Consider the following 14,140-nt stretch of genomic DNA (forward strand, 5'->3'; position numbering starts at 1 on the left):
TTAAGCTAGATGGACCCATGGGTCTTACTCAGTATGTAAGGCAACTTCCTGTGCTCCAGGTCAGGGTAAAGCTTGCACCCCAACACTGAGAGACTGGAGAGAGAGGTGGTAGAAGCAACTGCTTGTTTCTCACTTTAAGCAATGGGAAGAGAAGAATGGGCTGTTACAGCAGTCACAGAGCTGGGAGGACAGATTGGGGGGCGGGGAGGCAACGAGGAAGCAGCATGGAGTCCCCTCTAAGCTCAGGAAGAAGTTAGGGGGTCGTTTATGTGATGCTGTGTTTTAAAGGTGCTCTGCAAAACACCGAACTGTATGGAAGACCACTTGCCCTTTTGATCTTCTTCCTCTTCTTCACACCTGTCAGTGCTAGGCAGTGCTCAGTACATGCTGCCCACCACACAACATATCCCACTCCTCCAGTTAGTATGGGCTGGAAAGGACGGGGATGCATTGTTGAGTGAGCACTGCTTAGTGCGGAAAGGTACTAAGAAGGTGGCGTTGGTAGTTTAGATTCACAAGCATCCTGGAGAGGAGCTTGGAAGAGCTGTGCAACATCGCCCTTCTCAGCCTGGAGCTTGGCAGGGAGATAATGGGATAACTGCTGATGGGGCTGAGCTTCAGAGGTGATTGCCTCCAAAGTTTTGTGTGAGGTCAGTAAAACACCCAGTTATTTTTCGGCAGGGTTGAGGCAACTCCCGATTTGGTTACCAAGGCCAGCCAAAATGTATGGAGTTCTATGGATGTGCCCTTGTTTTGGTTTGGGATGATAATATTCAGGTCAAGAGGCTTTGTCTTTTTATGAGCATATACTTTAGAGAATAATTTCCTAAGATTTCCTAAGAATTTCGCTGAATTTATACTAATGTCACTGCTGTTTTACTGTCCCTTGGCATTTGTGTTTATCAGTGTATTAGAGTTAAACTCAACCTTTGTCCTTTGTCAAATATTTTCCCCCTTCCCTGCAGCTATCAGCCAATAGTGGATTATGTAGATGCACAGTTTGAAGCCTACCTCCAGGAAGAGCTGAAAATTAATCGTTCCTTGTATAATTACCGTGATACTCGTATCCATGTGTGCCTCTACTTTATTTCACCCACAGGGCATTCCCTTAAAACTCTTGATTTAGTAACCATGAAAAATCTTTCTAGGAAGGTAAGATATTAAAACCAGAATTCATTCAACTTCAGTATTTTATGTCGTGGTTTGATAAGGCTCTAACTTGTGCAAGATATTCCCTGCTAATTAAAATAAATGCTCACCATTCTTTTAAGATCTTACAACGTTAAGTAAAACAAGCGCTACTCAGAAGTACAGAGTCTTTTGCAGATACCACTGTGATACCATCACAGTGGTTCAGCTGACTATTTAAATTTTTGACTTTTATAAAGCAGCAACGTCAGTAAGTAAGTTAAAACTCTAGTACAGTTATATAGGCAGAATTGCCTTCTTATTCATTTGCCAGTCGTCACTTTAGTCTTGTCTGGTACCTATCTTCCAATATGGCCTACTTCTAGCTGAGGATGTAAACCAGAGGTGGGGCCCTCCAGCCAGAGGACCACATTCCCTTGTCAATAGTTTTCCAGGAGCCACATGGCAAGAGTAAAGGATGTGACTTTTAGAAGGCTGTTTTCCAACCACATAAATTTAAAGGTCTCTACACATCTCTCTATCCAGGAAAGCAAGAGGCATAACCAGTCTCCAGATACAACTTCCATAAAGAGTATGATGCCGGAAGGGGCTGAGGCTATGAACCTATGCCTAAGCTGTACCTTTCTTTGAGGTGTACCTCAAATTATTTCCAGGATTTTAAGGCAACCTGGGTTTAGGTAAAGGGACCCCTGACCATTAGGTCCAGTCGTGGCCGACTCTGGGGTTGGGGCGCTCATCTCGCTTTATTGGCCGAGGGAGCCGGCGTACAGCTTCCGGTTCATGTGGCTAGCATGGCTAAGCTGCTTCTGGCGAACCAGAGCAGCGCATGGAAACGCCGTTTACCTTCCTGCCAGAGCGGTACCTATTTATCTACTTCCACTTTGATGTGCTTTCGAACTGCTAGGTTGGCAGGAGCAGGGACCGAGCAACGAGAGCTCACCACGTCGCGGGGATTCGAACCGCCAACCTTCCGATCGGCAAGCCCTAGGCTCTGTGGTTTAACCCAAAGCGCCACCCGCATCCCTAACCTGGCTTTAAATAGAGTTTAAAGCAGTAGTTCATTTTATAAACATGTGATTTGACAATGTTGGCCCCAAACAAGGTTGCTTTCAGTCTTACGCTTTCCCCTCCACCACACAATCACCTCTACCTCATAATTCCACCCAACTCTTCCACTTGCATTTCCATTCGACTATAGGTGGATAAACTTTAATGCACAGGTGCAGGTCATTTTTCAGCTGAGGGCCGTGTTCCCTTCTAGGCCGCTTTCTGAGGGCCACTTAGCAATGGTGGATGGGGCCAGAGGCAAAAGGGGATAGAGGAGCAACAGATTTTATCTTTGTAAAGTAGGTTAGTTTCCGCACACACTTGCACACCCCTCTGTCCTCCATCCAGATAATAAAGAAGCATTATATTGAAAGAGGTTCCCCAACCTTACTTTAAGGGCAAAAGATTGGTTGCCTTAAAAATCCTAATCAGGTATTTTGAATGTGCGGAAGACTTAAATCTGACCTTTTTTTTTTAGCTTGTAGCTGAGTCAAGGGAAGACATATAGAAATGTGTATAGAGTACAAAAATCTTATACCCCGAGCAGCGATATAAACATTGTCTCCTATACCTTTAGCCAAATGGCAGGCAGACAGGAAAGCTAGTTCTCTGCATGATTCATACCATATCAAGGGTTTTCACTTGCTTGCATTTGCCAATAGTTCTTCAGAAGCTCTAAAATGCTGTCAGCTCACAAGGGATATGTTTGGTTTGTGAACGAGGAAGGCAAAAGAAAAGGCACATCCAGAAACAAGAAACGTATTTCACAGTAGCTAGCAGTATGTTTTGTTGAAGTACAAAAAGCCTACAATTGCTTGCAAGGGAATCATTGTGGAAATCGTTGCCATTTTGTTATTCATTATACATAAAACATTATACAAAAAGCAATACATTGATGCCCTAGTAAAACAAACAAAAAACCCACTTTGTGATAACTGTTTTTGATGATCATGTTTTATTCTGGTAAAGTTTTTGCAGTATTTCTGGTAAAATGGAAAACTGAGCTATACGGATAAATAGAAACTGCAAGTTTATTATTATTATTACTATTATTATTTTAGCAAGTTCATGGTACTGAAGAGCTGTTTTGCTACTCTGTTTAAAAAGCACCTTGCTTTTTCAGTGACATGGTAATTGGTGTTTAAAAAGTTCAGATTACTTGCAGATTTGGCTTGTATGAATACTATACTTCTTATTTCTTTAATAGGTGAACATCATTCCCCTTATAGCCAAAGCTGATACAATTTCTAAAACTGAACTACAGCAGTTTAAGGTCAACATCATGAGTGAACTGGTCAGTAGTAGACTCCAGATATATCAGTTCCCAACAGATGATGAGAGCATTGCTAACATTAATGCTAACATGAATGTAAGTACTGCACTACAGGTATTAGAATGTAAGTATTTTAATGGGATTTCACCTTATTTTTGACAGGTGTGATGGTCTTTCTTGTAATTAGGCTACATGTTGTATATATTGCATTTTTCATTTATTTATTCTTAGTGTTGACAGCAATACAAATTTATTTACTCTCCGTTTTGCAGGCACACTTGCCATTTGCAGTAGTGGGCAGTTTGGAAGAGGTAAAAGTTGGAGACAAAACAGTAAAAGCTCGCCAGTATCCTTGGGGCGTAGTGGAAGGTAAAGAAGAGTTTGAACTCTCACTTTTTCCAGAATTAGTTTCCTAAGATAGTCAGCAGTGATAGTAACTTTGCATGGTTAATTGTCTGCTTCTCAACTGATAAAGTTCACATTTTGCAGTATCTTTATAGAACTGCTTTCTTCTTTTTGAAGCCTCCTGAATGAGCATAACATCTTTTTGTCAGATTTGTGTACCAGGCAATATTCTAGGCTTTGTGATTTAACTGGTGATCTGTAGCAGTACCATGAGTCTACTTTCCCAGAACTGTTCCTTTTTCACAGGCGCATTCTGCAACTCGTCATCAACACAATAATATTGCATTAGTGATGGATTTAGACAGGACAGTCCATGTATCAACAAGTCTGCTTTATTAGTTGCACAGTGATACTTCCCCAATATTATTGTATTGTTGCCATCTTGCACTGTACATCAACAAAAGTGAAACATCACACAGAACATTCGTGATCTAAAAAGGCACAAGATTTCAGCAGGAAATTATGGGACGCATGCTTACCAGCCACAAAGCAAAAAGGCAGCTTGTCAGCAGTCTGGATTGCCCACAGCAGCCGGAGCTTGCTAGGATTAGTTTAAGGAGAGCTGTTGCCTCAGAATTATGCTGAAGCCTTCTGAGACATTATAAAGGCTGGCCCGAACCCTCTTATTAGCCCTACGCACTCTGAGTAACTGATCTTTCTTTTAAAGGACTATTCTGCAATTTATGGCGTTTATGGTGTGGGAGTGGTGAGGGATGAATTGGAGGGGTGTTGTCTGAGCTGGAGAAGTCCAGTGAGGGCATATAATCTGTCCTGGATGGTGAGGAATTGGGGAGGGGGTGATACCTCTTCTGCCTTCCAGTACCTCCCATCTGCCTCTGAGCTGGCAGATGCATTTGGAACGGGAATTTCCTGATCCTGTCTTTGCAACTGCTACCCATCAGAAAGCCTCTCTTGTGGTTCAGGGGACCCTTGCAAAATGTATGAGATGGATGGGAAAGACTGCCTCTGCTCAATACTCCTGCAATCCCTCGCCCCGCAATCCCAGCGTGAAAGGGCTTTTGGGGGTGTTTCCTGCATCCCGTGGAAAATTCCAATAGGATAGAGCTGATATCTTATTTCATTTCATTAGTGGAGAATGAGAACCACTGCGATTTCGTGAAGCTCCGGGAAATGATGATTTGTACAAATATGGAAGACTTGATAGAACAGACTTGTTCTGTTCATTATGAACTGTACCGGCAGTATAAACTGGAAGAGATGGGCTTCCGAGACACTGATCAAATCAGGTAAGAGAGCGAGCCTTTCCTATGTTTTTAATAGTGAAACCAATTCCCAACATGGCTTTTGTAATTACTTCTCTGAAGGTATCTTGAATCTTAAGTGTGTAATTAAAACTGTTTGCACACCCCCTAGCCAATTTATGGGGGTGCATGGGGGGAGGAGGGGGAGGAAAATGTGCTATTGCACAGACTTCTGCTTGTGGGGCCCCTTTGTTGAATCTGACCCCATAGCTTAACTCCAAGCAGCATGGCAACAGCAAGATCGGGGGAGGAGTGAAGTGGCTGCAGTTTTCCTTTTGGATCCCCACATGCTTGTTCTTTCTGACTTAAGTCTAAGCCATGTTTTGGCTTTGTGTTATATGAGTACAAGGCTTCTGAAAGCTTTATAAGTGTACTCCACATGCATAGTTGTTTGTAAGTGCTAAATACAAATCTTAGGTGGTATTCAATTAAGACTTACTCAGAATAAGACCCATTAAAATTAATGAACAGGACTAACGATTGAAATCTACCCTGAGTAAGTCTTAGTTAAATACCACCCATCGTTTTAAAAATTAAATACATAATTGTTTCAGTGTTATATTTCCGTAAGAAAAAAAGCAAATTCCTTTAACTTTTAGAAACTTGGAATGGTATCAGTTTCTTTCTGTGAGCCAGGATAATATAAAATTGGGTTCCTTAGACAGAACTGTGGAAGCACACTACAACTTGATAAATCTGTATCTTTGTTTTGTTTTTAGGATTCCAGATTCCAAAAAGACAACTCATAGAGAAAGGTATGTTGCCTTATAGCGTAGAATGAGGGAATTAAAGTTTTTTAAATCCTGTCTCTGTGTGTGTGTGTGTGTGTTTTAGAAAGAGACAGCTTGGTCTTACAGGAACCAATAGTGACATGATCCCAGTACTGATTTGGAACTATTATTGAATTCCCTCAAGTGCAACTCAGAATGTCTCCAGCTGTGTACTAATTCTTCAGCTTACAAATATGTAGGGGACCATAGACCCCGGAGAGAGGCATTTCCTGTCGGATTAGACACTATCTAGATCAGGTGGACAAATAGCCTAACTTAGTATAAGGAGTTGCCTATGTTCTTAAATACCAATTAAATTGGTTTCTTTCTTTCTTTCTTTCTTTCTTTCTTTCTTTCTTTCTTTCTTTCTTTCTTTCTCATTGATGTTCTAAACAGATATGTGAGATGCGTGCTGGCCTCAAAACAGACTTTATTTACAGTAGTCGCTGCAGTACTAACATTTAACTTCTGCAATAGAACATGATCTGTGACTAGAATAAATAATAGTTCTGTAAAAACAGGGAAGTTGACAATTAACTTGCCTTAACTGTGTTGGTAAGATCAGAATAAAAAAAGGGGACACAATCTCACCTTGGACATAACCTTTCTGAAAAGATGCTGCTGTTCTTCTCCCTGTTGAACAGTAAGGAGTTGAAGACTTACCTTCCAATGTGAGCTGGTAAATTGTTTTCTTATCCCCCCTGCGAGATGAACTTACATTTGGGCTACCTCCACTCATCTAAGGCACATCTATGCCACTGAATCCAGCACTGGTCTTTGGTCTCTCTCTCCCCCCCCCCCCACTTTTCCAATACTTCTTGCAGCCTACCTTTACACATGCCAGAAGCATGACATTAACCTGGATGGATTCATTGGTGGTTAGGGGTGTAGCCTCACAATTGCCATAGCAGCCAACCAATAAACATCTTGCATTGCAAGTTGTTGCTAGAAACGGGATGAGCCAGCTGTTCCTCCCAAACTTGCTTCTCTAGGAAAAGTTATATGCCTGACTAAAAAGGAATGGGTACTGATTTGCAAAGGGCTAGCTTCATCTGCTTATATCCAGTTAGAAACTGAACTTGAAGAAGCTGTAACTGGTTTTGTTATCTCAGTTTAAAAGCAGGGAAGAAGCGCATGCAGCAGTTAGACTTGTTGCAATAAGATGATATCACCTAACAGCAAACCTAGTTAGGGTGGAAAACGGGGTGGAAAATCTGTGGTCCTCCAGATGTTGCTTTGGGCTGTGGCTGATGGGAGCTGGACACCCAACAACATCTGGAGGGTGGCAGGTCTCCTGCCCTTGGTGTAAAAAGTTACAACAATGACATCTTAACACCTGGGTTCCTTTAAAAAGAATTAGAATGCTTTCTAAGCGAAAGGCACCTTTACTCCTTAACAGATGCCAAGAGTGAGATAGTTGGAAGACCTCTGGCTGTTGACATTGTATGTATTACAGTGAGATTGGAATCGGCTTTCAACTGTAAGATCAGCAAGTTTTACTCTTTGTCTGGTTCAGAGTAGTCTCTTTACTGGAAAGTGACTTTGTAGAGAGAATATAGAGTTGTCAGTGTGCCAAAAAGGAAGGACACATCCAGCATTCTGAGAGGAAGCTTAAAAAACTGATAGAAGAGATTCTAGACTGGCATGTAAAGAAGAGAAGAATGAGAAAGCCAGGCAAACAATGAGAAAATGACATCTTCTTTTGCCGTCAAACATAATCACTACAGATTTTGAAATGTGGCAATAATTCTAGTGGGTACATTAGTTGATGTAGATAGATCTGTTTGGTGGTCTGCAAATGCACAGTGATAAAAGAACTGAATTTTCTCTGCTGAACAGGAAAGTGTGGAATAACACTTGCTTGACTTAATGTTGTCTAATCTCACAAAGAAATCAGAATAAATGCACATTAAATACCCTATGACTATGTTGTCTAATCTCTTCATAAGCAAATCAGGCTGAATGCTTATTAAACATGTTATCTGGAAGTGACCAAATTTTTCTCAAATTAAGTTCTATTTCAATTGATTAGGTATACCCCCAAGTTAGATGCATTTAGGATCAAAAATAAAAGCCCAGGGCCACCTATGCTTTGTCCACTTCACCATGATTAATTTGTTGCCCTGCATTCTATTCATAGCATCACTGCTTGTCCCGTCCTAAGAGCTTTTAGAACCAGTTTATAAATTTAACAAAAGGAAACACTGTGAGTGTGGTGAGACAGCAGACCACAACTGTTCTCATGCCCCCCCCTTAATTGCAAGGTTTGTAAGATGAACCAGGTGTAACTCTCCAGTGCACACCTTCTTGAGCAAAACATCTCCTTGTACTTTTAATCTCCCTGTGAACTTTCACAGTCTCCCGTGCACAGGAAAGCTGGTCAAATGTGGTTGGGTTTTGTAAATAAAATGGGTGAATGCGGCCAGCTCTGATTGAAGGCTATTTTACATTTTATGATTCTCAGTCTGCAGGAGACTTATGAAGCTAAGCGGCTTGAATTCCTTAACAGTTTACGGCAAAAAGAAGAAGAGATGAGGCAAAGGTTTGTTCGGAGGGTCAAAGAGAAAGAAATACAGTTGAAAGAAGCTGAGCGAGAAGTAAGCCCATCTCTCTTACAGTTCTTGATCTGGTTGTAGTGGTAGCTTGAAGACATTATGTGGAGCAGCAGAATAAGATGGCTAGAGTCTAGTGAAGAACGCACTGGAGAGAATGGTGTGCATTGTACATCCCTTCTTTGGAGATCATGGCTGGAATTCCATCATGAGTCAGGACCAGGGAGACTTGCAACTAAATATTCAGCTGTGTCCCAAATATGTCTCCTCCCCTGGTTTGTTTGTGTGTGTCCACATGCGCATGGTACCTCTCTCTTCTTCCCTTCCCAGTGTCTCGCAATGAGTGGCAGAGCCCTTCCTCCTCTTCCTTGTTCACACAGCTGGAGCTGATTGGCTAGGCACATTCAGCATTAAGGAGAAGGTTATCAGATTCTGATTTGGTTGTTGATGTGATTTATTTATAGGAGGTTAGGATGGTCTCTACTGCAGTGTTGGTGTGCTGGGTCCATCCATTTCTTTTTCTGCTCCTATTTGCTACGGTTGAGAACTGGAATGCCACACATTGCATAATGCAAATGTGATAACTGCCATACTAAAAAGACGATGGCCAGAGTTGAGATGTGTGTGAAGTAGAAGCCAGAGGCAGATGGAAGCCAGAGAGATAGAGCCATGTCTGCTTTCTGCTGGAATCCAAGGCTGTGGCTATGGAAGGAGCAAAACCATTTTGGGGTACTAATGCTGTGAGCCCCTCAGGTTATATTTATGTGTAAATAAACCATGTATCATAAATACACCACAGTCTTGGCTGTCCCTCATTCTGAGGAAACAGCCTTGGAACGCCTAGAGCAGCCTTTCTCAACCTGTGGGTCCCCAGATGTTGTTGAACTACAACTCCCATAGCCCCTTGCTAGCAAGGCCAGAGCTCAGGGATGATGGGAGCTGTAGTCCAACAACATCTGGGGACCCACAGGTTGAGAACCGCTGGCCTAGAACATGGGTAGGCAAACTAAGGCCCAGGGGCTGGATCTGGCCCAATCACCTTCTAAATCCGGCCCATGGACAGTCCGGGAATCAGTGTGTTTTTACATGAGTAGAATGTGTGTTTTTATTTAAAATGCATCTCTGGGTTATTTGTGGGGCATCAGGAATTCATTCATCCCCCCGCAAAAAAAATATAGTCCGCCCCCCCCCCCCCAAGGTCTGAGGGGCAGTGGACCGGCCCCCTGCTGAAAATGTTTGCTGACCCCTGGCCTAGAATATCACACTGACAGGGCTGGTGACCCCCACATTGAGTGGGGTCGGTGTCACGTGACCCGTCCTGCCTCTACCTGGCATGCCAGCCCTCGCCTCTTGGCGGTGGTGAGCGAGGAGGGTGAAAATCACCCTCCGCACCTCTTGCCACCCTGGCGGGCCAGTGCTTGCCCAATGGCAGCAGGGAACGCAGAGAGTGAAAACCACCCTCCGTGCCTTCTACCCCCACCCAGTAGGCCAGTGCTCGGCCATCTGCATGGAGAATGCTGAGGGTGAAAATCATTCTCTATGCTGGCCTAGCTGTGTACAAGAATCATTGTGCAGTGCTGCCCAGCTGAAGAGAGAAGCAGCAATGCTGCCGCAACCCTTCTGCTTCTCTCCGTCTCCCAGGTCAGACCTGACCCAGGCAGAGGCGGAGTTAGCGAAGCACAGGCTGTGCACCCAGGGGCGGGGCTAGCCACCCGTGGGGCAAGCGTCCCAGGGAGGCACCGCGAGTGGCCCCTCAGGGATGACACCCACTGCACCCCCGTCCTCTGCCAGTGGACCCAGAAGCAGAGCTGCAGCTTGGTGCAAAGGAACTGTACAGCCCTGTACAGGAGAGGGGGGCGGTGGAGGGGATGGTGGGGGAGGAATATTGGGGACGGGACTCAGCCCCCTGCCCAGAAATATTGAGGGAGCTGAATCTCCGTCCACCCCTGGTGCCCCTGCGCACTGCTCAGACATTGGGGTGGTGTGCAGCGATATTAGATGGTGAAATAGGCATCTTATCTGTGGGGGACTCCATTTTCCTATCCAGCTGTTCAGCACACAAGGATCATCAAGTTCATGTGGCAACTTGCTGTTGATTTAGATCAGAGTTCCAGGAAACAATAGAAATAACCTTTCATAATTGCATAATGATAGGGGTGCCAACTTGAATAAAATATTGGGATATCCCAGGTAAGCCCTGCCCTGCATAGTTGATCCTAAAACACACACACTATTTGAATGGCAATGTCAATCAACTGGGGTGTGTGTGTGTGTGGCAGCTCTCAAATATTTTATGGTGGGGTGGGGGTCGAAGGGACTTAGCCCCTAAGAGTTGGCTCCTATGCTTAATGACATCACAAGTTGATCTAACATAATTTACTGAAATCAGTCTCCTTTGATTTAAAAGTAAATTGTTGACCAGAAGCTTAAGGTATAACTTATAGTGTCATATGCATATTGAAAGATGGGCTAATTAAGGCAGTAACCCGTGTTGTTCAATTGGGAGATGTTTGATCCGTTCTTCATTTAGCAAGAAATGGGAAATTAACTATGGGATGCTCTGAAAGAATGATACCCCCCTTGAAAAGCTTTTATAAGTAAAACTGATGTCCACATTTGTCATTATAAAGAAATCAGTTCCAAGTTACTTTAAGAAAAGGTTTTTAGCGTGCTTGTGTCAATAAGTGAACTATGAAAATAGTAAGTGAAAACTCTGACACTTGTTAAGGAAATCAGTCTCTGTATTTGACCTTGTGATTACTGAAGATGGTATATTAAGTGCTGGGCTACCACCTTGTGGCAGAAGTGATACCTTTTTGTGCTTGACTTTAGCTACAGCTGGAGTTTGAACATTTAAAACAGCTTGATCAAGAAGAGAGAATGAAATTGGAGGAGAAAAGAAGACTCCTGGAAGAAGAAATTATTGCATTCAATGACAGAAAAGCTGCCGCAGAAATAATCCAAGGGAGGCCACTGCCCCCTACGCCCACTGTTGGTTATAAAAAAGATAAGGATCGTAAAAAGTAAGTAATCAATCCATAAAATTTTAGGATTTGGATTTTAGGACAGGGTACACTGTCCAGTTCAGATAAATATTTTAAGCAGTATAAATGAATCAGGTACCAAATATGGGGGGGGGGGAGTTTTGTATTAACTTGTTCAAAACTCTTACTGATACTATCAGACACTTTTACGAGAACTCTTCTTTTTAATATTTGTCCTAAGGGATCAAGGTTTTCGGCTTGAGCTCCTGTGCTTTGATGTCAGAGATCAGGAATTTGTGAATATACAGGAGGAGAGAGAGAAAGAGAGATTAGAAAGGGAACGAGCCCACAGGGAGCACCATGAATAGAATTTGGAAGCAGTTGAAAACGTTATATGGTTAAGGTATGTTATGTTTAAAAGTCATAGAAAACAGATCCATATGGCCACAATATGTTTTTTTTTTCATTCCTAGGAATATTCTGAAATTCACAAAAGTCTTTGTGGTTTTGTGGCGATGACAGAAGTTATTACAGAATTATAAACAACCTCAAACAAACATTGTGGAGAAGGGGGTTCTTGCTGCGCTAACTGTTCTGCTCAAAATTCCAACTATTCTTAAGGAATAACTATGCTAAGCAATTCATTTTAATGCTAGAAATCTGCTTTTAAATGATGACAAGGTCATTAAATGATAAGAAATATCATCCTCTCAGTAGTGACTGTTGGGCAACATAGAACAATTTCCACAAACTTGCACAGCAGAAATCTGATTGCACTATGTGACTTTCTTTTCTCCTACCTCCAACCCCTTGCACGCCCCTATTTTTTTTTTCTTTCAGAGGGGTGATCCCCCTGCTGAGAATAGTGTATATAAAAGGACATTTCTTTTAAGTTGCACTAAACAGAGCAGATTTTGGGCTGCAGGGGGACAGAAGGAGAAACTCAATGGAATGGACAGACACCAATTCACACTGCATTTACTCTCACCTGTGAATTAATTCAGGGGTCAGCAACCTTTTTCAGCTGTGGGCCAGTCCACCATCCCTCAGACCATGTGGTGGGCTGGACTATATTTTGGAAAAAGAAAAAAAAAGAACGAATTCCTATGCCCCACAAATAACCCAGAGATGCATTTTAAATAAGAGCACACATTCTACTCATGTAAAAACACTAGGCAGGCCCCACAAATAACCCAGAGATGCATTTTAAGTAAAAGGACACATTCTACTCACGTAAAAACATGCTGATTCCCAGACCATCCGCGGGCCGGATTGATAACCCCGGGCCTCAGGTTGCCTACCCCTGATTTAATTCCGCCTTGAAATACATTCATGGAAATTACTAAATATTCAGTTATCAGGGCACATTCCGAAGGGATGTGATGCAAACACTTTGCTGAAACTAAGCAGGTTTGAGTTTGATCAGTGACTGGATTGGAATCTGTCAGGGAAACCCATGTCCACCACCAATGAAATAAAGGTAGGAAGAATAGCCACATATTAAATAAATACGATTTAGCAACTACTTTTAATACTTCAGAAGCCTGTGTAAATATTTTAATCATTTGTTGCTATCACATCAGGGAGAAGGCTAAGCTGTAAGCCTTCGTGTGCCGTTGAGTTCTGGATGAAAGGACCGTTAAACCAAGGGACCTTCATTGTAGTCTGAAGTGATTCAGTCAAAGAAAGTCTGTATCATGGTGATATTTCTCTACCTTTGAGTCAGTTCAAGTCCTCTCCATTTGATATTCATCAAAATAAATATAAATACATGGAAGACAAAAGCTTTAATACTTTATGAATAGTCTTTGCTTTCTGTGGAGAAAAGGTATACCTAATATAACTCCTTCTGTTTCAGCGTTGGCTTTATGTGAAAGAAGAATAAATACAAGAATAAATTCTTCACAGTTCTCTATGAAGAAACTTAGGTCACCTTCCCCCTTTTTAATGCAAGTTAACTTGAAAACTGACTCTTGTTTAACAAAGCGGAAAGTATATTAAAATGTATAATTAGTATCACATAATGTACTGTAGGTTGTTGTGTTAAAATATATAAAATGACAGTTCTTTTAAGCTATTGATGTGCATTTAAACTATATACCTGTGGCCAAGCTGTACTCACTTTAAGTGCTGTACCTAAGATCACTGTGCCACAAAAGAATTTTTATTTCTGTTATGAATACTCTTAGCATAGAAATGATTATATATTGCAACTGTTTTAAAGAACTGGTGCTTCTTGAATGTGTTAACTGCATATCTTTTTTTTAAAAAAAATATTTATTAAGGTTTCCATGTAAATACATATAAAGTTCACAATACAGTATATATCATAACATAATTTCAAAACTTCTTTGGACTTCCTCACGTCTCCCGCACCCATTTTCATCATTAAAAGTTTTTATCCGCAAATTATCATCTTATTTGCAACTTATGTCCCACAAACTTAATTTATAATCTAGTAGATCTCCAAAGGATTTTTACTTTCCCAATCTCACTTCTCTTCCAAATTCTATCTAATTTAGTGGTGCTCAATTATTTCTGATTTAGCAACCTACTTAGCATTCAACCAAATTACAATATTTTTGTAAATAAATCTTGAATTTCTTCCAGTCTTCTTCCGTCCTCTCCTTGTGTTAACTGCATATCAATGAATATCCCCATTTGAAACATTTATTGAACTGAATAAAATATGTAAACC

The 14,140-nt window shown here is 41.8% G+C and overlaps 1 protein-coding gene across 19 annotated transcripts in view; it reads left to right on the top strand.

Moving 5' to 3' along the window:
• SEPTIN10 (septin 10) overlaps window positions 1-13,694 on the top strand; it is a 51,804-nt gene extending 38,110 nt beyond the window's left edge. For 13 of the 19 annotated variants that reach the window (XM_081907417.1, XM_081907428.1, XM_081907418.1 and 10 more), the window contains 9 exons: window positions 966-1,152; window positions 3,404-3,565; window positions 3,742-3,838; window positions 4,965-5,121; window positions 5,856-5,891; window positions 8,371-8,503; window positions 11,291-11,481; window positions 11,684-11,845; window positions 13,301-13,694. In XM_081907417.1, coding sequence (XP_081763543.1) covers window positions 966-1,152; window positions 3,404-3,565; window positions 3,742-3,838; window positions 4,965-5,121; window positions 5,856-5,891; window positions 8,371-8,503; window positions 11,291-11,481; window positions 11,684-11,810 — 1,090 coding nt within the window. In that variant the 3' untranslated portion in view covers window positions 11,811-11,845; window positions 13,301-13,694. The remainder of the gene's footprint in view (window positions 1-965; window positions 1,153-3,403; window positions 3,566-3,741; window positions 3,839-4,964; window positions 5,122-5,855; window positions 5,892-8,370; window positions 8,504-11,290; window positions 11,482-11,683; window positions 11,846-13,300) is intronic. The other 6 variants (XM_081907431.1, XM_081907433.1, XM_081907422.1 and 3 more) reach the window with 3 other exon arrangements.
• Window positions 13,695-14,140: the final 446 nt, after the last annotated feature.

The sequence above is a fragment of the Podarcis melisellensis genome (assembly GCF_964234715.1).
Source record: "Podarcis melisellensis genome assembly, chromosome: 4".
Lineage (NCBI taxonomy): Eukaryota > Metazoa > Chordata > Lepidosauria > Squamata > Lacertidae > Podarcis > Podarcis melisellensis.